Source organism: Brachyistius frenatus, unplaced genomic scaffold, assembly GCF_029030835.1.
Source record: "Brachyistius frenatus isolate BFR_SWC_R1_liver_20210118 unplaced genomic scaffold, ASM2903083v1 Contig_16, whole genome shotgun sequence".
Taxonomy (NCBI): domain Eukaryota; kingdom Metazoa; phylum Chordata; class Actinopteri; family Embiotocidae; genus Brachyistius; species Brachyistius frenatus.
The window spans coordinates 3,526,958-3,551,723 of record NW_027210615.1 but is presented as its reverse complement, the minus strand read 5'-3'; the positions used below and the strand labels follow the sequence as shown (position 1 = coordinate 3,551,723).

The 24,766-nt window shown below is 41.7% G+C and overlaps 1 protein-coding gene across 1 annotated transcript; it reads right to left on the bottom strand.

Moving 5' to 3' along the window:
* Window positions 1-716: 716 nt before the first annotated feature.
* Window positions 717-24,585, bottom strand: ttll10 (tubulin tyrosine ligase-like family, member 10). Its single transcript, XM_069694143.1, has 13 exons — window positions 24,499-24,585; window positions 8,924-14,750; window positions 8,567-8,723; window positions 8,317-8,435; window positions 7,992-8,112; window positions 6,662-6,747; window positions 4,955-5,135; window positions 4,283-4,454; window positions 2,794-2,934; window positions 1,700-1,816; window positions 1,532-1,625; window positions 1,142-1,330; window positions 717-1,069 (listed from the first exon to the last, which is right to left on the bottom strand). The coding sequence occupies exons 2-13, from the start codon at window positions 9,147-9,149 to the stop codon at window positions 717-719; spliced, it is 1,956 nt and encodes a 651-aa protein (XP_069550244.1). The 5' UTR covers window positions 9,150-14,750; window positions 24,499-24,585.
* Window positions 24,586-24,766: the final 181 nt, after the last annotated feature.

The following is a 24,766-nucleotide window of genomic DNA, read 5'->3' as shown; positions in this document are numbered from 1 at the left end:
AGTGAACTGAGCAGCTTCCTCGCACTTTAGTTATTTTACACTAAAATAGTGTGAGTTATTTTACACTCACACTGGGACACTGCTGACGCCTCAGCGTGACAGATAACACCTGCTTGTGTTGACACTGAAAGACAAGTTGACCGAATGAAGGCAGAAAAAAAAAAAAAAGCTCTTCGTGCTGATAAGACGAGCTCTCCGATGCCCGACTTGTTGAGAGGCGTGGGGATGAAGCAAGCTGTCCTGTTGGGAAACACGAGGCCATGCCTGCCTGTGTTTACACGCAGCGAGCTTGAATATGGACAGACAGGAGAGATAATTATGAGTTATGACACGAGAGGTGAAGAGCTGCCATCAAAACAAGCTACAACAACTGTAGAGTGGAGTCTCGTGTTGATCTTCCTGGTTGGGCAGAATGACTGACGGATGTCTTTTCTATTAGACACTTGCTGTTAATTTGAGAATGAAGGTTGTGTGCTATAATTACACAAATTAAAGGCCCTCTTTCTGACTAATTCTTCTCCAAACAAGAGGACATAAAATGAAATGAGACCAGGTGATACTGAATTGTCAGAGATAAATATGTATTTTATTGTTGCATTACATTTTCAAATTTTTTTTTTTGGACAGCACCAGATGTCCAAAGTGCAAACAATTTAAGGCAAAACTTTTTTTTTTTTTTTTTTTTTTTTAGATCACAGCAGTTTGCATATTCGGCATCACAGCTCCTCTTTTCGACTCTTTGTGTCGTCTTCTTCATGTTCGTCTACACACGCAGGAAGTCCAGCACGTTCAGGGAAATTCACCTCTGGAGAGTAACACACAGAGCTCTGCTCTCTCAGAGCCAGTGATGACAGCGACATGATCAGCCTCACCTTCTGCTGAGGGTGCGTCGCGTCATTTTCAGCCTTTGAATGATGAATCAAAGTACATTTGCTCGGCTTAAGTTCGACCCGAGTCCTGCTGTTCTTACTCCTCACGGTCCATGAGGTGGTTTGATGAAGGGGTGAGGTGGAAGTGGAGGTGGCGGGACGGTGGCCAGACTCTGAATTACTCCCCTCATCACCGCTGGCTGAAACATACAGAGAATTACCAGGAGATGCTGAAGGAACAGTCTCGCCCTCTGATCCAGACTTACACCTACTGGGTTCAGTCTTTTGCATCTTTTTGGTGGTTTTCTGGTTGAATTCGATGTTTGCGTTGCTCTTGCTGCTGGCCAGCACAAATTCAGGAGTTGCAACACCGTTATACAGCAGCACAAACTCTCTCTGACTGGACAAAGAAAGGATGCTCTGCCGGAGACGACACTTGTTGAAGATCTCCAGAGTTAAATCTGAAGAAGAGAACGACGCAGTGGTGAGCAAGTACATTGATAACATAACACATGTAATAAAGAGAACTGTGGCTGTACCCTGCAAACAGTGAAATAATGTGAGAACATCGTTGGTTGAGTGGCTTTAAAAGAACATTAACTTGAGCTTCTGGCCTCTGAAATGTGCTACGAAGATGATGATGATGTGAGTTGTGAGCTCACCCAGTGTCTCCACAACAGTGCTGGGTATCACCTCCTTCAGCACCTCACAGTTCGTGTGTAGAGCTGGATTACAGTTCATCTCCAACAACCACACCTATTACAACCACATGATTAATACACATGTTGAACACCAGCTGTCAGTCAGATATTCAGTGACGCCTCATTCACCTGGAAGTCCTCGTCGATCATGAAGTCACAGCCGATCAAGTCAAAGAATCCCAGGCGGCAGACCAACTTGGACTTGACTGCCAGGAAACACTGGTTCATAATCTGCTGCATGCGCTTCTGATGCATGAAAAAGAAAACAAAGTCAATCATTAAAGTGCAATAATTCTGCATCTATATCTGAAAAGCAGTGGAGACGATTTATTTCAGTGCTATTTAGGAATGATTTGATGATTTCTTTACTCGTGACTGACTGGACTGATTGATTTGTTCGGCCACGGAAGTCATGATGCTCAGACTTCTTATGTGATTATCAAATAACAAATACAAAAACTTTGGAATTGCAGATACATTTGTATTTGTAATACAACAGCCTGTTTCTATTAAGCATATCAGACTGCTCTCATTCCCAGGGTGACAAATACTCCTGTTTAGTCACAGGGGGGATCAGTTAGATACGTACAAGGTACTTTATGTCTTATGCTCTGTGACGAGGTGGGTTGAAAAAGGTCATGTGACTTAGTACAATGTGTGAAAAATGTGTGTAGGGATGAGGTCATGGGTGGTTAGATGAAGCAAAGCCAGGGATATACCCGGGAAAAACAGCGTTTGAATCCATGAAAAAGCAAATCAAAGTGAATTTCATTTAAGTGACCCCAAACATTATCTTTTACTAACAATAACAAAGTTGATTTTGGTGCCTAAACATCAGGCATCCATATGAGACGCGAACAGCGTTAAATAAAAAATTTCAGGATTTGAAGCATTGGGAATAAGAGGGTGTTGCGTATATACGGACACATTGTGGATGTCTGTATGTACGTCAGAGTGTGTCACAATCAGGGTTTGAGGCATTATTCTGACAGGTGAAGCTAAAAATGCAACAACAACAACAAAATGTGGTGCACTGCCCTATTTGTTGAACTACATGGCAATCTGGAGAAAAACAACACGTGTGATGTTTCGTTGGAGTGATAAGACGATGCATCCTTCGACAGGAAGGAGCTCATCCAAACTTAACCATAACCTCAATTAGCTGCGAGTGCCAACAGCCGTCATTAAAACGGTAATTGGTCCCTGAGAGCTACGACACTCACTGCAAAGGCGCCCAGCACCCAGTCCCTGGGCAGAGCCTTGGCAACCTGAAACCTGTCGTTGACGTAAGTGTTGAAGTCCTCCATGGACCACACAGTGTCCTCCTTCAGCAGGCTGTACAGAGGGTTCTTCTTCTGCATGTACTGGAGGTGGACAGCAGGGGGACCAGAGACACACGGAGCAGTCAGCAGAGGCAGGCAGACGTTTAACGCAACAACTGAACTCTCATCTATTTAACCTCTTTAGAGACAAGTACTGAAAAGAAGGATGAGCAGTATTTTTTAATATCATACTACGTCTTGTTACTTTCAAGTAACCGTATCTTTAGCAGGTTAAATATTTAACATGCACATAAAAGATTCTACACTGAAAGTAGAACCAAAACTGATCTGTGATGTTGTACCAAGTTGAAATGAAAGAAAGTCAGCATCAGAAAAGTGTTGTCAGTCCTGATCTAAAATATACTTCATGTGGTCACAGTAATCCTTCATTCGTTATCTAAAGACCTCTACATGCTTCTCTCTGGTTCAGTAAAATGGATTGTTGCAGAGAACAGCAGTGCTGGATATATGACATGAAATCATCTGGTCCTTCAGCAGCATTTAGCAGCATTTCCCTATAAATATTATGAAGAGAGCAAAACATGTCCATTCACTGCTTGTTCATTCCTGGTTCTTCTTGTTACTGAGTGTGGGCATATCACTATTTGACAACCTTTCAACCACAGACCACTGAGGTATGTCTATGTGCGATTAAAAGACGTATTTAACAGAATGAGCAACCTGCGTTGATTTCGTATTCTTTCAGTGCAGGAAATTATTTTTAAAAAAGCAACATCAAGAAAGTTTAGAATGTTTGCTTAGCAGAGACATGCCAGTAGCATGAAGGCCAATACATTTATATATATAAATGTATTGGTCTTCATGTATTTCTACTATATATATATATAGAATATATATCATATATTCTATATATATATATAGTAGAAATACTAAAAGTCTCTTAATTCATATCACCAGACTGGAAACTATAAATAAGAGAGTAAATAACAGCTTTATAACAATGAGTCAGTGACACTTGTGTTATTAAACCTGTTGTAAGAGTTCTCAACTGCGATATGATGTGAAAAAAAGGACGTGCAACCAATACGACATCCAAATTAGTCATAACAGTATTAGGCAGACTATTCTGTGAATTTGCCACATTCAGCAACCTTCGGGAAATCACGGCATTTGAAAAGATACAGCTTGATGTCGGTACAGAGTGGAAGGAGTTAATTGGACTCATTATTCCAGGAATTCAAGGCTGTTTCGAAGCACCGCTGGAATGATCCATTTTTTAACCTGCTTTGATGAAATGTATCACGGAGATGTTTCTAACAGCCGTGTGATTTCCAAACAGCAGATAATCAAAAGCCAGTGTGGGAATTCTTCTGACCAGCCAGGGAACCTTTGATATTCTGACAGAGTATGTCTGGTGTTCGGGGTCTACCTGGTTGGTCAGGTGGGCAGAGAGGTTGTTGGAGCCCGGGTCATAGAGGTCGCAGGTCAGTCGCACGTATCCGTGACGAAAGAAGACCATGTAAGGCGCGGTGCAGGCGATGAGAAGGTAGGAGCGCACGTCAAACTTTTTGCCTTTCAGGAGCAGCGGGCTCCGGAGATAACTGAGGGCGAAATGTGAGGTTACCTTCCAGACAACTTCAAAAGCTACATTTTCCATTTTTTTCCAATTAGAAGATGTAAATGTTTGAAAGCAAAGTGCCTAAAAAAAAAAAATCCCATTGAATTCTGTGAATACGAGCACATACGAGTACAAACTTACTGAGAGCAGTATTTGTTAGTCACTCTTTTCTCTAAATGGGGCCGGCCTATTCACAAAAGGTTACCAACTTTTAGTGTTACGGTATGGTTTTCATGTCAGTTATATTGCTATTATTATTCAAAAATTAGGCAGAATGATGCAAAACCTCACAAGTGTAGTTGAGAACTCCAGCTGAAGGGTAAAATCATTTTTTGAGTCTGTTGGTGCATCTAAAAAAAATACACCAACCCTTCTGAAAGCAAAGCTCATCAGGCAGAAATCAACGGCATATATTTTCTATTCCTCTTGGAAGTTGCCTTGATGAGGACATCAAATATCAGTTGATATTAATTGTTCACCCACTGTTGGACGACGTGGGCCTGAGGCTGGCGGTGAAGCAGCTTCTTGTTTGCCCGGCTGTCCTCAATGTGCTGCAGCTTCAGTCTGAGGGCAGCGACGTCCTCGCTGCTCTTCAGCAGGAAGATCCCTCGGCCCTGGTTCAGACCGGTGGGCTTACAGATCCACATCTCGTTGTTGTTCACACCTGGCAGGAGTATCAAAGGGACATCAGATCAATGTTGTACAGGCTTTTTTTTTTGTAAAGTGCTATAATAACAGCTCTTATAAAAACATACGGCACGCAGAGGTATGTAATATACAGTAAGGCCCCATAGTGTCCCGTTCTATACTGTTTTTTTTTTTTTTTAAATAAGCTCTTTGCTCCTGTTATTTTTATTCTGTTACCTTTTTGTGTGTTTGGATGAGACTTGTGCTGTGTGTGAAATGAATTCCCGTTTGCCCCTGAGTGCGCTATATTTGCACTGCACCACTTTAGCAAGCGCTCACACCTGAAATGTGTGTAGTATTCTGCAATAGTTAAACATAACTAAGTTTATCTACTGGATTGAACTTTAAAGAATGTGTACTTATGTCTTTGCTTTTCTTTCTGTTATCATATTTATACTTTGCTGTTCTACTCCACTGACATTTCATAGATTAATATGAAAACAAACACACCAATCAGCTTCTTAATAACCCATTCAACTTACATACAGTATATAAAATAGAAGAAATTAGATACATTACTAAAATGCTGCTTACATCTTGATGCATCAGTTACAATTACGTCATTTTGCAGCTTTTACTTTTGTATATGTACCAGAGGAACATTGTGAATACTGCACTTACTTATAATAACGTACTCTCACACTGAAGTATTTCTACTTTGTTATGTGACCTACATCTCAGTGATGGTACACAATGAGGATACCCAAAGTCTCAATTTACAGACTCAGACCTTATTCTCAATTGTAGAGGCCGGTGGATCAGTGAATTGTGGAGCGATGTCAGTCTTTCTTTTTTTTTAAATTCTTATATATATTTCTGTTCCACTCTGTAAGGTTTGGTTCTCTGGTTTATTTCATTTTCTCCAGTCTTATCTTCCACTGATTCATCCATCAGCTACAGATCTAAACCAGCTGTCTGTGTCTTTCTGCTGTTTACTTAGTGATAACCATGTTTGTCAAAACCTGTTCACCACGTATCATAATGTTGTGTTTGTATTACTACAATCAACATAAAAACCCAGAGGAGCACCTCATATCCAGTCCCTAACATCAGGGTTTAATATTAAATGTGTTTTATTAGGCTCCGTTTCGTCCAGTGTTGCAGCAGCAGCAGCAGCAGCAGCAGCTCACTCAGATCCTGCTGAGCCGATCTCCTCCTGTTTGTGTCTCAGCCCCGCCCTCTGCTGACTCGTCTCCACGGCGACAGCATGTTCCCCTGGTGATTTTATCAGGGCCTTATGGGAGGTGAAGTGCATAATTGTCCAACGTCCTCAACCTTTTGATTAAACACTCACCGAGGTAACTGTTGTCTTAACACCAAGCACAGTTCCTTTCTGTTTCCTTTCATTGTTTGATGTATGACCGGCCAAGTTAGATTTATCTTCTGTTAAACTGAAGCCGGCAGCCCGAGGGTGAATCCAGCTCAACCAGTTTTGTTTATCGTTGAATGAGGATACCGGTGTGTAAGAGGTCAGCGTAGGTGAGATGTGTTCGAGCACTTTACCCTCCTGTTGGGCAAAGAAAGCCTCCCTCTCTTCCCTCACATCCATGCGGTAGGTAGTGGGAATGAAGTCCTCCATTTTCAGCCTCCTGCAAAGTAAAATACAGCAAGAAGGAACATGAACAGCTGAGCATGAACTCTTATGAAGGATCTGATGAGTGTGTCATATAAATTAAAGACATTACATTACATTTAGCTGACGCTTTTATCCAAAGCGACTTACAATAAGTGCATTTCAACCATGAGGGTACAAAACCAGAACAACAGGAATCAAGGAAATACAATTTCTTCCAGAAAGCCAAACTACAAAGTGCGATCAGTAAGTGTCATTTTAAGATACTAAAGTTCTGCCGTTCAAAGTAAAGTCTGAAGAGGTGTGTTTTTAGTTTGCGGCGGAAAATGTTCAGAGTTTCCGCCGTCCTGATGTCGGTGGGGAGCTCAAAATCGGGGAGAAATCAAAACTGCCTGAAAAAAATTGTTCTCGGTAGAAGTTACACGTCATGTTTAAACCACAAAATTATGAAGGATTTATAAGACCACATCAGTGTTCCTATGTTCTGTTTATATGTACCGTACGTGCAGATGTATTTCTAATCTCACAATCTTGATTGACTCATTAATGTCGGGTAGAACTTGTTCTGATGGAACACTTTCACGTGTAGAGATGAGACGTGCCAGTTATGCTTTTCGGCGTGTTGATTGTTGGCTCTGATGTAGTCATTGTTGTTTCCTGTTGCGACAGGATTTTAAAAAGGGTAACACGCAGGAGGAGGATAATGACTGAAATAGTCAACGTTCTACTTCCAGTGAGTCAGACTCGCATGTGGTTGCCCAGTATCTGTTCTGTTGACTCTTCACTTTGTTTTGTTTCTGTTTTCCTAAAAAAGTTACACTTCTTATTTAGTCAAAGGTGTGAGTGTATATTTAGGTAATACGTTCCTTCCTTTGACATTTCATGCATTCATTTAAAGAATCAGGTCGTACAACGCTCTGTTTATTATTTGAATGATTAACCACTTAAGTAGTTTATAATACCGAGACATAAAATGCTAAATAAAAAGCAGGTGTGATTTAGTGTCAATGCCCGATTTTTTTTTTATGATAAAATTTTGCCGTGCTTATTGTCGAGTATCACAGATTTTCTTCTAATCAGTATTTACAGAGCCGGGCCTCTACTGAGCCACCATGATGGTCCAGATGGTTGCTGGGAAATTTGTGACTCAATTATAAATCCTTTAATGGAAATATATCTGTGTGTTTATAATCAATACAGCCGGTCAGGATAAGAGATGAATATCAGAGGAGACAGAAACCGAAAAGAGGTCCAGTTCACCTGAGTTCTTGACCGTGGTTGACTTTGCTGCTGACTCGCTCGTACTCTCGCAGACTGCTGAGGAGGCCGATCTTCGTGGTGAGCACGCTGTTGTTGGGGATCTGGAACACTAACTGCTCGCCTGAAATGACAATTTTAAGCTTTCTTTCTGTGATTAGAAGACAATAAACCTCATAACAAGAAAAATAAGTACGTTTTTTGAGATACACATCATTTTCGGTCATTTTCTTTCTTGCTTGGTAAAACTGTGATATGTTTTTACCATAGGAGGCTGCAAATAAAGTGAAATACAGCATCCAGAGGACATCTTGTGCTTTCTCTCTACCTTCTCTGAAGTGGCAGTAGTTGGCAGTTGATTTGGTCTCACACCACTTCAGTTTGAAATCTTCCCTGTGCTTGTCGTAAATCCTCGTCCATCCTCTGCTCTCACAGTAACTGCTCACTCTGAAGGAAGAGTCCCAGAGGAAATCAAACACACTTGTTCTTTAATCACATTGCAGACCAGAGGTGAAGGGTCACATGTAAAACCAGCTTTAGACTCACAAAGGGCCATTTTTTGAATACTGACTACTTACATTTCACCCCCATTGGTTCCTCCAAAGAAGTAGAAAGGCCCCAGCCTCCGGGGCTCCTCTGTCTGCCCCTCCCTGTCCCTGTCTGTGTAGGAGCGCTTCGAAAAGACCCTCGATTTGGACCTCCGGAGGCGTCGCTGCGCCTTGCATGTACCGGATGCTTTTACATCCATAAACACATAAAAATCAAGCGTGCAAGATTTTATCACGTGCACATGTTTTTTTGTGTTGATGAGTAGTAATTGTCTTTATTTTTTTAAAGTGTCAAAATGTGCAGATTTGTATTTTGCTGTGTTGCAGCTAATAATCACTGAATGGACAGAAACTGCCACTTTTGTTCCCGCTCTTCCCCTCACACACCTGAACCTCCATTTTGCCTCTGCTGGTTGACAGTCAAGTGGGAAAGCCTCCCACTCTCGTCACGAGTCAGTGCCTCCTCCCTCTGGACCTGCTCCAGTCCACTCTCTGATGTCACCACCTGTATGCCTACATGGTCGGGTGACGGAGGCTGATCTGTTCCTGGCTCCTCCTGCTTCAGGCTTCCTGCAGGCTTCTTATCCCCACGGGGAACCTCAGTTCCCTCCATTTCCGTTTCTTCCCCTTGTTGCTTCTCCTGTCCGCTCTCCTCTGCCTATCCGTCGCTGCAGAGCTCCACCCAGCACTCACATCACATAACCTCACTTATAACTGTTCCAACACGGAGGACCGTCTTTTGATGTGCAGTGAGCTTGTTGAGAGAAAGTGAGAAAAAAAATTAGATGTTTTTCAAGTGAATCAGAGTACACCAACAACATAAGAGACAAAAAAACAAAAAGCCCCAGTTTACTCTTAATTAATAGTATCGTCCATTCGATTCGATATAGATTCCCATGAACTTTGTTGTGGGTATTTATAGAGCACAGAGTGGGGTTTCGTTTCCTGAAGCAACAGCATCTGATCAGACTGAGATGTCAACTGAGTGTGCAAAACATTTCGCAATCTAATGTTCCTGACTGTGTTAATGTCAGTGCGTTTGTATTCAGGTATAATCCCATTTCACCAAGGAGGCCCAGTACTGGGACCAGGCAGTATCTGCTATCAAAATGATCAAAATACAATTTAGCATTTCTTGTGCTATATTCCTATGGTATCATATTTAGTAGAGTTGCAGCAGAGGATTCTTTGAAAATGTTCAATAACATTTGTGTTTATTGTCTCATTGTTAAAGCTGTAATTTACTCTCCTTTGTACAGTTTTGATGAGGCAGAAGTAAAAAAAAAAAAAAAAAGTCCAAGTCACCAAAAAATAAGGCCAAAGTTTGGCCTTAGAGTTTTGCATCTGTTCCTGACTAAATATGGTGATGTTGTGTTCTGGAGGAAATTTCAAAAAAAATAACCTAAAGGCTTAAAGGGTTAATAAAAAATTCAGCTTCTGGCGGTAGCTAGCACCTAGCCTGATGTTTCCAGACCCAAATTCACTGTGTGAATATAAATGGGTCTGGGCATACATAAGTAATTGTTTCCTGTCGTTGCATCCTATGAGGTGAAGGCCTCAGGTTTATTTTTGAAACTATTGGACCAGCCTTTAACCAATCAGCATTGACCACCATATGCGCTCAACCGCACACACTGGTCACTGATTGGTCCGCCGTTTAGAGCGGCTGAGCAAACGTTAATGGATGGAACAGGATTTCCTGACTGATCACAGTGAGGAAAACTGAAGTTGTGAGCAATAGTCTGGCAGAGCCAGGCTAACAAGCATCTGCCAGTGGCTTATTTAGACTTTTAGTCTTGTTTTTGTCTGTATAGCTGAAATATTAAAATACTTTCCCATACAATTATAAACAAGAATTAATGTGGGGGAAAAAAAAAAAAGGTACCTCTTTAAAATGAACGTGGTGTTTTGCATTAAAAGACAGGAGCTGAAATACTGTAGCTGTATGTAGAAGTGAAGAGGTTTACCTGCAACGGCAGCGTCACACATGGACAGGCAAGACTCTGTGAAAAACCTCCACAGCTATTCTTCTTCCTCAATGTGCACTCGACCTTTCAGTCCAACTGCAGCGCCAAGACAAACCGTAAAAAACACAGACTGAAGGACAGACTGGACACGGGGTGAAATCACATGGTCTGTCTGCAGCTCAGCCCACTGAAGTTAGCCATCGTGTGCCACAGTGATAGTAAGCAAACCCATTAGACCAATGTAAACAAGCGCCTGTTACTAGGGTAATGGGACCCTTAGTAACAGTTGCTACCTTTAGAATGAATCTTACAACAACAGCGACTGAAGACAAACCAACAACTGAAGATTATGTATCCCACACCCACCCCACCTCCACGTTTAGCTTCATTCAATATTAATCACCTGTAAGCCTCTGTTGTGTGAACCCTACGGTAACACGAGAGCCAAGTGTCAATCAAAATGGATTTGCCCGGTTTCCAGGTTGTTATTATCTGACTCTAATGGTACAGTAATATTGTCTTGTCTGTTGACATTTATTTTGTAAAGTGTCCTTAAAAATGTTTTATTGGTTAATTATCAAACTAGAAAATCCATGTTATAAGTTTTACATTCTATAAGAAAAGTAAGGAGATAAAAAGATTATTGGTGCAAAACATAATAAGGAATTCTACCTTCAAATCTCTTTTAGATACAAAATAACTTGAGTTGTAAGTACACCTCCATTAAACCTAACAGAGCCAGACATAAACATCAGTGTATTTTAACATTGATTTATCCAGCTGAATCATTCCTGACTCCTGCTGACAATATCATTAATCACACAGTCTAGTGCCAGATCCAGCTGCAGGTATGCAGTTGAGCAACATAGCATTTGTCTGCTCGCATGGCAAATCCACTAATTACCTTCTGTCTCAGTGATGTGACTCGGGAGGAAACACCCAGGCCATGCTATGGTTGGCAATTATGCATAATCTCCCTTCCTGCAAACAGCCTGATAATTGACAGGGGAAGGTGACTCTTAGACCCATGCAACCATATAATTACACATATAGTAGGGTAACCATGAGCGACACATACACCAATGTACTTTAAGTACAAACCAAAAGTATAGTGCTTTTAATACATATTTAGAGACAAAGAGAGATGAAGAACTGAAGTGATATGTTTTTATATCGTCAGTGAGCTACAGCGGAGACCCAAACATGCGACGCTTTATGGGGGTAAGAAAAAAAATGTCTGTTATAAGTTATATCATTAACTGGAATGAAGACCAGAGAAAAACAGCAAAGTCCACAATGTGTCGGGTCAGCTTTGGTTTGACCGACACATTGCCAACATCTGTAACCTGATGGGATGACGGGCTGCCACAACTTCTTCCAGTAACCAAGCTGCTGTCTGGCTTCAGTCTAACGGCGCTGGTTTGCTTGTACTTGTACTAAACACATAGAGAAATGCTGCTTATCCTGCAAAATAAAATCTACAAGAAGGAGACAATTGTCACCAAACAGTCTGGTCACTTCAGTCATTTGCACACACACACACACACACACACACACACACACACACACACACACACACACACACACACACACACACACACACACACACACACACACACACACACACACACACACACACACACACACACACACACACACACTCTCTCAGTTGTAAATGTAAAATGGCAGCGATAAGACAGAGCTGCTCTGTAATGATGTGACACCCCAGTCATTAGACGCGGGCCTCCCATATTCCTGTTTAACAGAGCTTTGTGTGGAGCCACTGTCAGCCACACCTTGATAAAGAGCCGCCATCTGATAGACACACTGTACAAAGTGCTGCGTAGGTGGACAAAGAGAACAGGCTTGTTTTACAGCCCTGTCGACCTCATGGTTCACCATCTGCCAAGAGGTTCAGTGTGTGTGTATTAATATATGAGCTTACATGTAGATGATTGTGTACTCTGCTACTCTGTGTTCCTTTCTTTGTTTTACATATTTTACAGTTTAAATGTGAACTAATAACGTTCCCATTTTGATCTGAACTCCATCTGTTAAATGAGATACTTTTTACTTTTCCTTGCTTTTTCTTTACATTACTGGAGTTTAACCTTCTGTAGGTGTCGCTCTTCACATATTCATCCATGGCAGCCACCACTGCTCACATTAAAAACCTAGATCTCTAAAGAAAGCCAACACATCAGAGAGGATACGTCGCTACGTTACTTCGTTGGGAAAATCCTTTGATGACGGAGTGAAAATGTGAAAAGAAAAAAAAAGAAGAAACAAAACGTGAAGACGGTGATATGGAAACTAAACCCGTGAAAATAAAATATAATTATATAAAAAGTAGGTGTGTGCGTTTGTGCCTGTCTGTCAGTCTCGGGGCGGTGAGACTATACGTTGTGTGTGTGTGTGTCTTTGGAGACTCGCCCATTCTCATGTCATTTCAACTGCCTCCTACCAGGAAGTGCAGAGCAATTACAGGGATGCAGCCTGCAGCAATGGTGTCCTTACACAACCCATTATTTGGAAGGATTCTCCTTGTCATGGTGTTATAGTGGAAGAAATGGAGTTAAGTTACGATGTAAAGAAAAGCTTGTCTCAATAGGGTCTCTCTCTCTACCGCTATTCATGATTTCCTTACAGAATTACAGCGGTGAAGCAGAAGGGCTGTTGTAGTGAGGGGCCACGCCGTGTTCCCAGGGTCTTTATGCACTCACTCCCACTGGTGATAAATGCACGATGGAAACACAAAGATAGTCAGATTTCACCACGATCTACAAGCTATTATGTCATGTTTTTTGTCCGAACAGTTGTTTTGTCAAACTCCATGTTATCTTTTATACATTATTAAGTCAGACTAGACACAGAGTCTGTGCTACTCTTTCTATCAGAAACCTCCACAAACTTCCCTGCTGTGTCTTTTAACTTTAACATGCATGATGCTTGTTTTTGGGACACGGTGCGAACTGATGGCGAAACCCTGGATTAGCGTCAGTTGGTTACACCTTCAAGAGCTATGAAAAGACACGGGAGGAATAACATTTGATTTTCAGCTGGAAATGAGTCACCGATAACAGCAAAAACCTTTGGCATCAGAGAGAGATGGAGAGATGCTCCAGATTTAAAACAGACTTAAAATACAGAAACTAAAGAGGAAGTCTGAGTGCTGAGACCTCCAATCTGTGGTCTGTGCTTCAGGACTGAGGCAGGTCAGTCAGGTAAAACCTCTCAGCTACTGGACCAGGGCTTGTATGTGAATGTCTTATGCCTCCATTAATGGGATATAACTAAAACTAATATATCAATCTATCAAAAAAAAAAACAACAACACAAACACTTGCTAAAAACACATTATTCCAGCCAATTACCCTAAAACCCAGGATTTTCCAGGTTTCTGGAATTATGCATTTCCCCATAATTTTTGTAACTATTATCATTTATCTAAAAGTGCACTGTCTGGGATTAAAATAATAATCAAGAAACATTGGTAAAACTTAGGAGTGAGGCTGTAGTGGCTGTAGCGTTGTGTTATAACGGGGGAGAAACCCCGGAAACAATCCAAAAATGATCCACGCTGTCTTCCCCTGTTTGATGAAGGCATCGACACTTCTGTGTGTACAAAAGTAACCGGAGGTGACCGAGTTCAGCCACTACGGAAATTTTCCTGCAGATATGATGACATGGCAGCCAACTATGCAGATAGGCCTGCTCAAAAACAAAACATCAGGGGGAGACCTGCCATCTAATGTTCCTGCGTTTGCTTGTGTGCATGAGCTAAGCTACATTATCTCAGCATGTCAGTCTTCGTGTTTAACAGCAACACAAACTTAACAAACTAAGTCTCAGAAAGGTGAAATCAAAGTTACATGCGACGGGACGGGTCTGATGTGGAGCCTGTTGGTTTTTCTGTTGCATTTTACTGCATTGTAAGTAAACCAGCTGTTAGCTCTGGGAGCTACATACTGTATCACAGGACCAGTTTGGTGAAGTTGGATCAAATTCGTTCACTTTGTTGCAGGAAGTACGTCAAAATCAAGCACAAAAGCTGCCAACGCAACCTGCAACCTAACAGCACTTCATTTCTCTGCTTTGTGACGTTCACGTCGGCTCATGGTTGGCGTCGTCCACGTGGCAGATATCCTTCTCCTCAGCTGCTCGTTGTGAGTTTGTGTTTCTCCTCCTGTTTGTGTTTGGATGTGGCCTGCTGCTGTTGTTTATTGTGTTCGTGGCTGCTGGGTTAGCTGCACAGGACAAGGAAGGTAAGAAAGAGTCTCATTGATCATGTGGAACAACTTATCACATTATAAGATCAAACGTTATTCCAAGATAAATATGATATAGTTATATTATTATGAGTTTAGCGTAATAACATGAAACAATTGTATGTTGTGATAACGTGAAAATATCTTCTGACAACATTAAAATGTGTTTTTAACATGAAAAGCATCTTGTTTTAAGAATAGACTTGATATTGATCCGTTTTACGTAATCGTACGCCAACTACATTTTCACTGTTTTGAATGCAGCGGTATCCAGGTTGGGTTGGATGTGAACACTATTTTACTTCTTATGTCTTTCTTGAGAGCATACAAAGTAGTTATTGGTAAATTATTGTTGCTACATCCAATATTGTGCTTTCAAATATCCACAAAAATGTTAGCATGCTAAAATAGCCCTACTGTTCCCTTTTGACAAGTCGGAGTTTCAGAGCAAATGCATGAAGCATTATGGGTGGTCACATGTCTGAATAGATCATTTATGGACACGGTGATATATGAGATATGATAGGACAATATTTTAGGAAATAACAGAAGGAAACAATTACAATTATTGCTTGGAAGCTTGACATTTCCTCAATAATGATGGCAAACTGTTTCCTTTAATGACAGAAAAAAAAAATAAACATATAAGGAGAGACAACTCTGACGAATCAAAAAGCAGATGCAGACTAACATCTGGAGGAGGGTGCATAGAAAAGTAAAAGCTTTCCTGTGTTACTTAGTTATCTGTTACAGGCCTGCCAACCACACAGTGTGATAAATCTCTCACATCTCATGTCTTTATCTGCAGGTTTTATTTGATAGATTCTTCTATTCAAACACAGACCTGTCAATAGATGAATGATTGTGTTAAAGACTGAGTCATTATAACCGTTGTCATTATGCCTTTAATTCCTTTTACACGTCAGAACAGAGCACAGGGGATACAAAAAATGGGAATATGACGAGCAGCTGAGATTGCAGTGAAATCTTCATGAATGACTTATTTCTTTTGAATGAGAGTTTCAATTGAAATAAGTCACCCATGTAATACCGCGTGACAACTGTTCCTCAGATTAAGAGGGTTCAAAACCAGTTTTTTTGCATTACACGGGGCACCGGGTTTCAGAGTATGCTTTCTACTTTGTAAATGTAAAAGAAGAATATGAGACTTTATCCGAACGTTGCTAGACTCTTGAATTGCATTTTTCTCGTTAAGGCTCTGCTATGAAACTGTTTTTCTCAATCCAATCCTTGATGAAGGCATTCGTTTTAGTACTGCAGCAGGAGTTCTGCTTATAAACAGTTAAGAAACGTAATAAACCTATCAGCTCGACTCCTTTACCCACGAGGTTTTTAACTGCACATCAGCACACAGAGGTATGTCACAGCCGTTTAGCCTCTGCGGTGCTCTTGTTCCACCCCACTGACAAACCCAGCTAAGTGAAACAAGCAGGAATCTGGTCGGACTGCAGCAAGCATGCACAGACCAGTGTAGGAATCCTCCACCGGCTCTCTGCCAGCCAGGAACGTGACGTCACCAAGGGAGAAAGTAACTCATTACAATTACTGCTTTGAAGCAATTAGTTTTAATTTCACTGGTGCATTTTAACTTGTGAGTGCAGGGTGAACCATAAATACACTGAGAACCGACTGAGGCCCAAAGGTGGTCAAGAGATCAGTTTTTGGAGAGATACAAATGATTTATGGAAGGTGAAAAAAAATCATTTATACATTGAAGACGTTTCTGAACCTATTCTATTTTTTTTTTTATCACAAACAATATTTGTAGTGTTGGCTTTTCATAATAATTTAAAGACATCATGTTGATCCACACCGAGAAAAAGCGGTGCTTTTTAAGTCAAATAACCAAAATTCCATCCATGAACCTTTATCTGATAATCTATCTCTTCCTGTTGGTTGACTTTACTTTATATTCTATTGGATTATTTGAGGATTTATTTCCCAATTAACTTTATTTTACATAAAAATGTCTGACATTGAATAGAAATGTCAGAATATATTCCGGTGTTTTTCATAGAAAAAAGCGTACGAGGCCGAATTTTCCACACTATCAGTTCAAAAAGTAGCTGTTTGTCCTGCACTTTTATCTTTTAGTATTTTGGTCCACATTAGGCAAAATTATGTCTTAATTTTCTTCACACATTTAGATATCACATGTATTCAAGATGGCTGCCACCTGTTGTTTGTAACCCTATAATATAGTGCATCCTTTTCTTCCGCTGATGCTGCAATTAGTAAGCTGTACGATTTAAAATAGCTCTCCCAAAAAGTTGACTGTTTTGACCAAATCATATTAACAGTGTCTGTCTCAGTGAGCACCAAACACAACAGGCCTTTTTCACATCAGACGTTTGGACGTAGAATAAGGTGTTACTAATAACATAACAATGGCTCTGTTATATTCAAATGTCACACCCAATAATAAAACAATGAATCTAATTAATTATTCATTTTATAATCTATACCTGTACATTCCATCGTTGAACAAAATGACCTGTTAAGCATTCAGGCAGTAAATTACTGAACTTTGAGCATATGCTTTCTATAATGTACCGTATATGAGCAGACACTCTAGTCATATATGGGACATTGGAGTACATTATAGAGGACTACGCTTTCCTTTGTTGTTCCTCCTAAACTGTTAACTGTGTCTTGTGATCACAGACCTGTGAAATGTGACTCTACTGTGAGTGCTGGATGGAGATTAATGATTAAGTCAGCCTGAGCTTCGATTCTGTATTTGTGTTAAGTAGTTTATTTTTTTACCCTGTTCGTGATGCCGGACCGAAATCAGTAATATATTAGGAATGAGACAATGACTAGGAACTGGCATTGTAACATGAAACATTTCTAATCAGCTAAATGTTACATACAGATGGACATGCTGCTGGATCTCATCATGTAAGCAGTATTTCATGTAAAGTGTTTATCAAATGAAGAGTGACAATCATTAAGTCTGGGATATTGCTGTAAGGGATTTAACATTTCTGGGACTCACAAACTCTCTCCTCAGTATGGGAGATCAATGAGGCCTGAGGTCCGTTATGTGAAGAGGCTAAATGGTTTTTTTTTGTGTGTTTGTGTTCCAACTGATAAAATCAGAGCTGTGTTTAACCAGTCAACTGAAGCCCCGGGCTCACCGGCCTAATTAAACAGCACATCCATACTATTGGCTCTGCGTGTGTTGCTGTGAGAGCGAGCGACAGGGACAGAGTGTGTGTTAAAAATAAATACACCTTCTCGTCTGAGTCTGTAAGTGGAACCCCTGATTATACAGACTATGGATTTCTGTAGGCAGCCTACTGTTAAGTCGCCCAGGAACCTGGAAGTGAAAACGCGCCTTGTGCTGCTTCGCTTCTTATCAAGCTAGCCTACTGTGTGCTGCCATAGAGCGGGACACAATGAGGGCTTAGCTGATGGGGGGGACCTCACGGGTAAATTGAGGCATTTAAAAAGAAGCTCTGTTCGGCGGTAACCTGATCCACACCTGACTGGGGCTCGGCATTCCGGTGTGGCCGAGGGAAGAGTTCAGAGGTAGAGACTGCCACAAAGGAACAGCGCTATCTGAGTGAATAAAATAAAGACTCTGCAAATGTGCTCGGAAAGAGAAAACCAACAAGAGGGACATTTCAAGTGTTTTCCTACTTTATTTAGAATTTCCATTTCCATTACATAACATCACATCACAGTGAATGCAGTTATAATGTTATGTACAGAGTGTATCATAGATAGCAAAGTTTCAAAAACGGTGCGCATTGTTCTTCTGTACCTGGAGAAAAGCCAAGTCCCCAGCAGGAATTCAGTTATTACAGTAAGAGGAAGAAAGCAGATCTTTCAGCAGATAAAAGAACTTTTTTATAATACTTTACATTTACATCAACATTCCTGCCAGAAACTAATTTGGTGCGCAGCATTCATCTGAAAAGCCCTCTGTGAGTCGAGCAAACGTATCCTGGACTGCTGCTCAGTGGAGAAACTCTGACTCAAGTCACATGGAAGAAACCACAAGAAATCAATCCATCTTCCAGTGCGAGGATCATAGTTCCATAGTCATCATCACTCAGAACCATCTGCCACTACTATTAATATGTTGATGTGCTTCCCTGGACTGCCCTTTGTCAATACACCGCATGTCAGATGCACGAGAGCGAGAGAAGGGGAAGGGAGAGAGCAGAAGGTGATGCCATTCAATGGACGGCATTACCAGACAGTATTAGACACCAATTATTACATCTAACCATGTCTGGTAAGACGCCTATCAACAGGCTGGAAGGATGACCTCTGAGCTTTCACCTGTGCAAAGAGGAAGACGAGAGCTGGAGGAAAAACAGAACAGAGCAGCAGAAACAGGCTGGAATGAGCAGTTCCTCTTTCGTTGCGATCGCAGATCCTGCACGCAGTATAATGTCCTCTCATTCATACATTTAAACCGGTCAAGCATGCAGACAGAGAGACAATAAAACCCACGAGAACACAGACCAAGAAAAACAAGCAAAGTAAGCTTGAACGACACACTTCTGGTCCAATCTTTCTACATTTTTCAATGAATACAAAATATGTGACAACACAAAGCAAAGAGATAACTGGAGGGGGAAAAAAGAAGGTATTTCATGTTCTGTGGTTTGGATAATGGAGCTGCATGGGCAAATAAAGGCGTGGCTCAATATTTGTGGGGTAATTCACCCTCCTTTAACAAACACTGGGCTTCAACTCGCTCCATGTCTATTATTCGCTTTTGTTTCTGATGTCTGTTTGAATACTTTAAATTCACATCTGTGTCCAGATCATGATAATTGTTCATTGCGTAAATTAATCTCCACTTGTTTAAGTTAACAGCAAAAGATATCAGTGTAGGTTTTACATTCTAACACACTGCCTTAAGTTTGTTGTAAGAACTCTATTTAATATCTACATGAAATAGGTATCACGGGATTTTCTTTGGAAAGTTGGGGGGGGGGGGGGACAGAGCCTCTGTATTTTTTTTAGTTTTTTTTTTTAGCAGTAAAGCACTCTGAGATCAGGTCATGTGTCAGTTTCAGGATGTGCCACGCAGGTAAGGCCAGGTGGACCAATCACTGCCACACAACACAAAGACCAACGCTGTTTAGGGGAGGGAACAAGGAAACAAGGCCCTGCTGGACCGGTGGAACCGTCAACCAACTGCTATTCTTTAACTTGGGTGTGGTGGGGTTGCCATAAAAAAAAAAAATTAAAAAAAAAGAAACAGGACAGGGAGGTGAGGAAAGAAGTAAAAGAAAAAAAAAACATAAAAGCTGACCTTTAGGGCTATATCTGCATAAAAGATCTGCTCTTGCTCAAAGGAATCGGTCTCATGAAAAAGAAAAGGACAAAAGTTCATGTATTTTTACACAAACTGATGCCTTGTCTGTCAACACTGCATCTGTGCCGCGCTTCCCTTTTTAAGTTTGACAGATCGGCAGTACAGTGCAGCCTGGGCATCTATAATGCAGGTGTATTGTAAACAAAAGGCAGTGAACATTTCCTGGAAATTAACTCAAAAGGTAAAATGCGAGACACTTGAATATTTACTCACAACTCTGATCCAACTCTGCTTGCTGAATTTACCCTCGTAAACATGTTGAAATTTAAAGAGAAACGGTCACACAGGAGTCCATCGAGTCACCCAGAAAACATCGTTACCAGACAGTGTTAGAACAACAGTTGTACAATCCAGCACTGTCGGGTAAGATGGATCCTGGGAGCCATTTCTGAGTCGATCCAGGGGCCCGGGGTGGGCAGCACGTTGCTGCTAGCGCTGCTAAAGTGGTGTGTCTGGTTGCAGTCTGCAGATGACTATCATCATCATTACCAGGCAGTATTAGAGAAAGTGATGATATCCAATGCTGCCTCGTAAGATGGAGATACTCACCTAAACACGGAAAAATCTCATTACTACACTCCGAACAACACGCGCTGGTACAAAGGCGGTGATATCAGGTATTATATATCATACCTTTTAAGACCTTTGCCTAAGAGAAAAAGGGGAACTCGGCTTTAAAAGTTAAGTGAGAAATAAATTAGGATTTGACACAAACTGAATCTGCAAAATGATGCAACTTTTTCTTCCCACGACTCTAGTTAATCTATAGTTTTGTGATGGTAAAGTTGAAGCTAAAACTGCCCAAAAATAGCATCGTAAATAGGCGTGGGGAGGTCCATATCCGAGACCACGTCTCCTTTGTGTAACGACTGAGCCCTTGTTGTGTTTGGGCTTTTCATCTTAAACTCGCTGTCACAGAAGACTGGGCCACAGTGGTTGTTAATGATTGCCAAAACCTGTTCTGACTAGTCTAAATCTATGGCACGGCAAGGCTGGGAGGGCTGCTTTTCACACACGGCTGGCTGATACCGATTTCAAACGCCGCACATCCGCTCAAAAAGTGCCACAAAGTGTGACGCACGTCACCCAAGGGGGAGCCGCTTCTGTCCCCACATCTCACTGCGGCACAGCACTGTGTTTAAAAGTTACAACCTGCTGCTCTGCCTCTAATAAAGCGCTGTTGCCAAGTCGGGTTTCAGCAGATGTTTTTATGGAATCGCAGAAAGGAAGAGCCCATTTTTGTTCCTGTTTTCCGTTGGTGGACCTCTCAAGCCGTTGTCTTTGTGTTTGCCGAGTGATGAAAGGCTGATGGAATGCTGCTCAGCTCGACCTCAGCCAACGCTGTGTACGCAGAAGGTCACTGAAACAGCCCTCGTTTACTGAATAACGTGGATCGTTCGCAGGTACAGCGCGTCAAGTCCTCACACCCCATACTGACACCTTAATGTACATTGTTATTAGATATTTTAGCCATTACAGAGTAGTGGAGAGTTCCCCTTTTTCTTTGACAAAGAATCGACGAAATCTCGATTTTTGCTCTTTTCCTAAATAAAATGAACCCTCTCCGAGTTAAATCTCGACTAAAGTGACAACATTATTGTTCTCAGTAAGAAAGAACAAGTTTCCAGTCATCCTGCAAGCTATGAAAAAGTAGAGCCCAGGCGAGAGAGAGAGGGGGAGGGAGAAGGGAAAGAGAGTACAAGGGAGGGAAAAGTTCGGGAGAAAGAAGGTGGAGAAGGAAATAGAGAATGCACCTGTAACCTTACCGTCATGAAAGGTACCCCAAGGAAAGAATGTAACAAAACCAACATAAAGTGAGTAAAGTTGGAGGGAGGGGGCTGAAAAAAGAAAGAGAAAAAAGATCTTGAATTTCCAGCCCGCTGCCTGAGAACGCTCCGTCTTCCTCCCGGTCAGGCAGGCCCCATGAAATGAGAAAGCCAAGCAGACCTGCTCTCCCAGACTCTATTTAGTTAATCATCAGCATTATAAACCAGTGCTGTAGGCCCTCTGAGGAAGACAAGAGGAAGAGAGAGAGAAAGAAAGAAAGAAAGAAAGAAAGAAAGAAAGAAAGAAAGAAAGAAAGAAAGAAAGAAGGAAAGAAGGAAAGAAAGAAAGAAAGAAAGAAAGAAAGAAAGAAAGAAAGAAAGAAAGAAAGAAAGAGAGAAGGATAGAAAGAAAGAATGAGTGGAAAAAAGATTAGCCCAGAAAATTTGTGCTGGTAGAAACAAACAGTACCTGATCAAAGTAGAGCATGTCGTGTGTCACTTTACGAGTATCTAGCCAACCACTACGTCCTCTTAGTTTGTCCTCCATTTGTCCAAACACTTCCTCTGCTGCTCCTAGCCATGGGTATAGCCTGCGCACAGTTTCTTCCCATTGTTGCACGTAGCGCTCGGTGCAGTGGGAGTCGCAGGCGCTGAGGCTACCCACGCTTTTTGCCTGTTGGAAGTGAGGCGTGATCAGGTAACTCTGCCCTCTCTCCTGGAATGTGACTCTGCTGTGAAGTGAACAACCCGATAGGTAAACCGGCCTGGCCCTTAATCAATAGTTGCTGCCTTTGTGAGAAAACAATGGCGGGGGGGAAACCCAAAACCTTATTTAACTCCAGACCTTATCTCAGCGCCGCCTAATTGGGCCTTCAGACTGCCGAGGAGCAGCGTGGTAACCGCGATATCTGGGCCACGGTGCCGCTTATCGTCCGTGTGTCACTCAAGCTGCTTGGTTTGTAAATGTATTCTCAGTAAAGCAGGTTTACATGCGTTAGACTCCTCCCATCTCTGGCTCAGTCTCATTTGACCTCTGCGTTTTGAATATTTCCAACAAAGGAATAAAATATTCACCAAATTTGACTATCAAACGGGATGTCAACTTTTCCTTTCAAGCTTTCCTACATACGACCTCTTCCCCTGACCAGCAGCTTCCTTTGGCCTTTGTGTTCTGAATATTACAAATACAGTAAAAAAAAAAAAAAATTAAACTTATTATTTATACTGCTATGAATAGCTTCACAATTAGCATGTTGTCATCTCCCTGGAGACTGCAGAGTGATGCCAAAAACTGCCCAAAAAATATTTGAATTTTGTATTTTTAATTATATTACCTCATCAAAGAAAAAAAGTAAACTCCATGCTACAACATGTTAGCACAGCATTAACTTTTTGAAAATCCCCCGGGCCCATAATGCAGCGTCATTCGCCTTATCAGCTGAATCATAACCTAACCTCTCACCTCATGAGGCGACAAGAGCCGCACTTCCCTTTGAGTTCAAACCTGCGACTCAACAAGTCCACCACTTCTTCTGCTTCTCCCGATGATTAAATGTCACCCTGTTGAAATCCTATTCTGCACTTCCCGCCCTGCTGCCACACACTGGCAGGGCCACTCGCAACTCATGTGACTCGCAGCTATTCAGGTGTATGAAAAGAAATGAACAAATGTTCCTCTTTCCGCCAATCAGAGTCCTCCACCTCGCTCTGCCGTTGTCGCCGTACAGTATGCGGTCGACATTTTTCCCTCCATTTTCTTCTTCTTCCCAGACTTCCGCAGCCCTCAGCTGCTCAAAAAAAAACTCACTCTTAACATCGGCATAGACAACTTAAATCCCTTCTGTCTGGTGGGAATTCTCTCGCTCTGTTCAGTCCAAAGCTTCTCTCTGTCTCAACTTGCAGCCAAAACCTCAGAGGCAAGAAAAATGGATGAGCAGACATTTTGCGTCCCGACTCGCATCAACTTCGTAACAATCAGATCTCGACGTTGAAACGCCCAAAGAGGAAATCGGTACCAGGTTAAGTTATATCTGTACAAGATGAAGACTTTACAGTTCAACAAGTTGTAGAAAAAAAAAAGTTACCGTACGAGTTCCAGACTCAAAGGAATTACCACATATTGTTGTTAAATTAATCAGCTGTAGCTGTATTAATTTGTGAAGCAGTTTCATACCGTGATGTCGTGGATTTCTCCCGGTTTTAACGCTCTAAAAGCAGCAGACAGCCTCTGTCTTCATATCCTCTGACAAGTCTGGCAGTTTGCCTTTACCTGCCCCAACTGGTCTATCCAGTTTAGGAATGAGCGTTGGCCTCTATTGTTTCCTCTTCTTTCTCTCTGGTTTAAATGGAGCCGCAATTTGATACACGTTATTTTTGCTTCCCATCGAAACTACCCGGACCCTCCTATATCAACACGCATTCGCAGAGGGCTTCGTGCGATGACCTAATTCGGTCACCGCACGTTTTCCTGCTCTTAGCCGATTACCGAATATCCTTAAAAGTTTTAACCGTGCCGTCGCCGAGCGACAGGTTATGACGACAGCTCAGGTCTTAAAGATGGAGAGTGAAGACAAAGAAGGGATCGCGGTTGTGAATTTACCCGGTCCGTCCCAGGTGCGGTCACCGAGCCAGAAAGCCAAGACAAGAGGCATCATTGTATGAGGGCTCTTGACGCCCGGCTGGCGAGTCTTCCTCTTTTCCTGCGCCTGCTGAAGGACGGTCGACCTCTGGAGTGGCGATTATGAAGAAAACTAAAAAAAAAAAAAAAACTAAAAAGCCGTCCCCTCAGGTGGATGCAGCCGTAGAGTCGGAGGAAGAGCCAAACACCCCGGAACAAACCCGACCAGTTTGAAGCGCGTCACTTTATC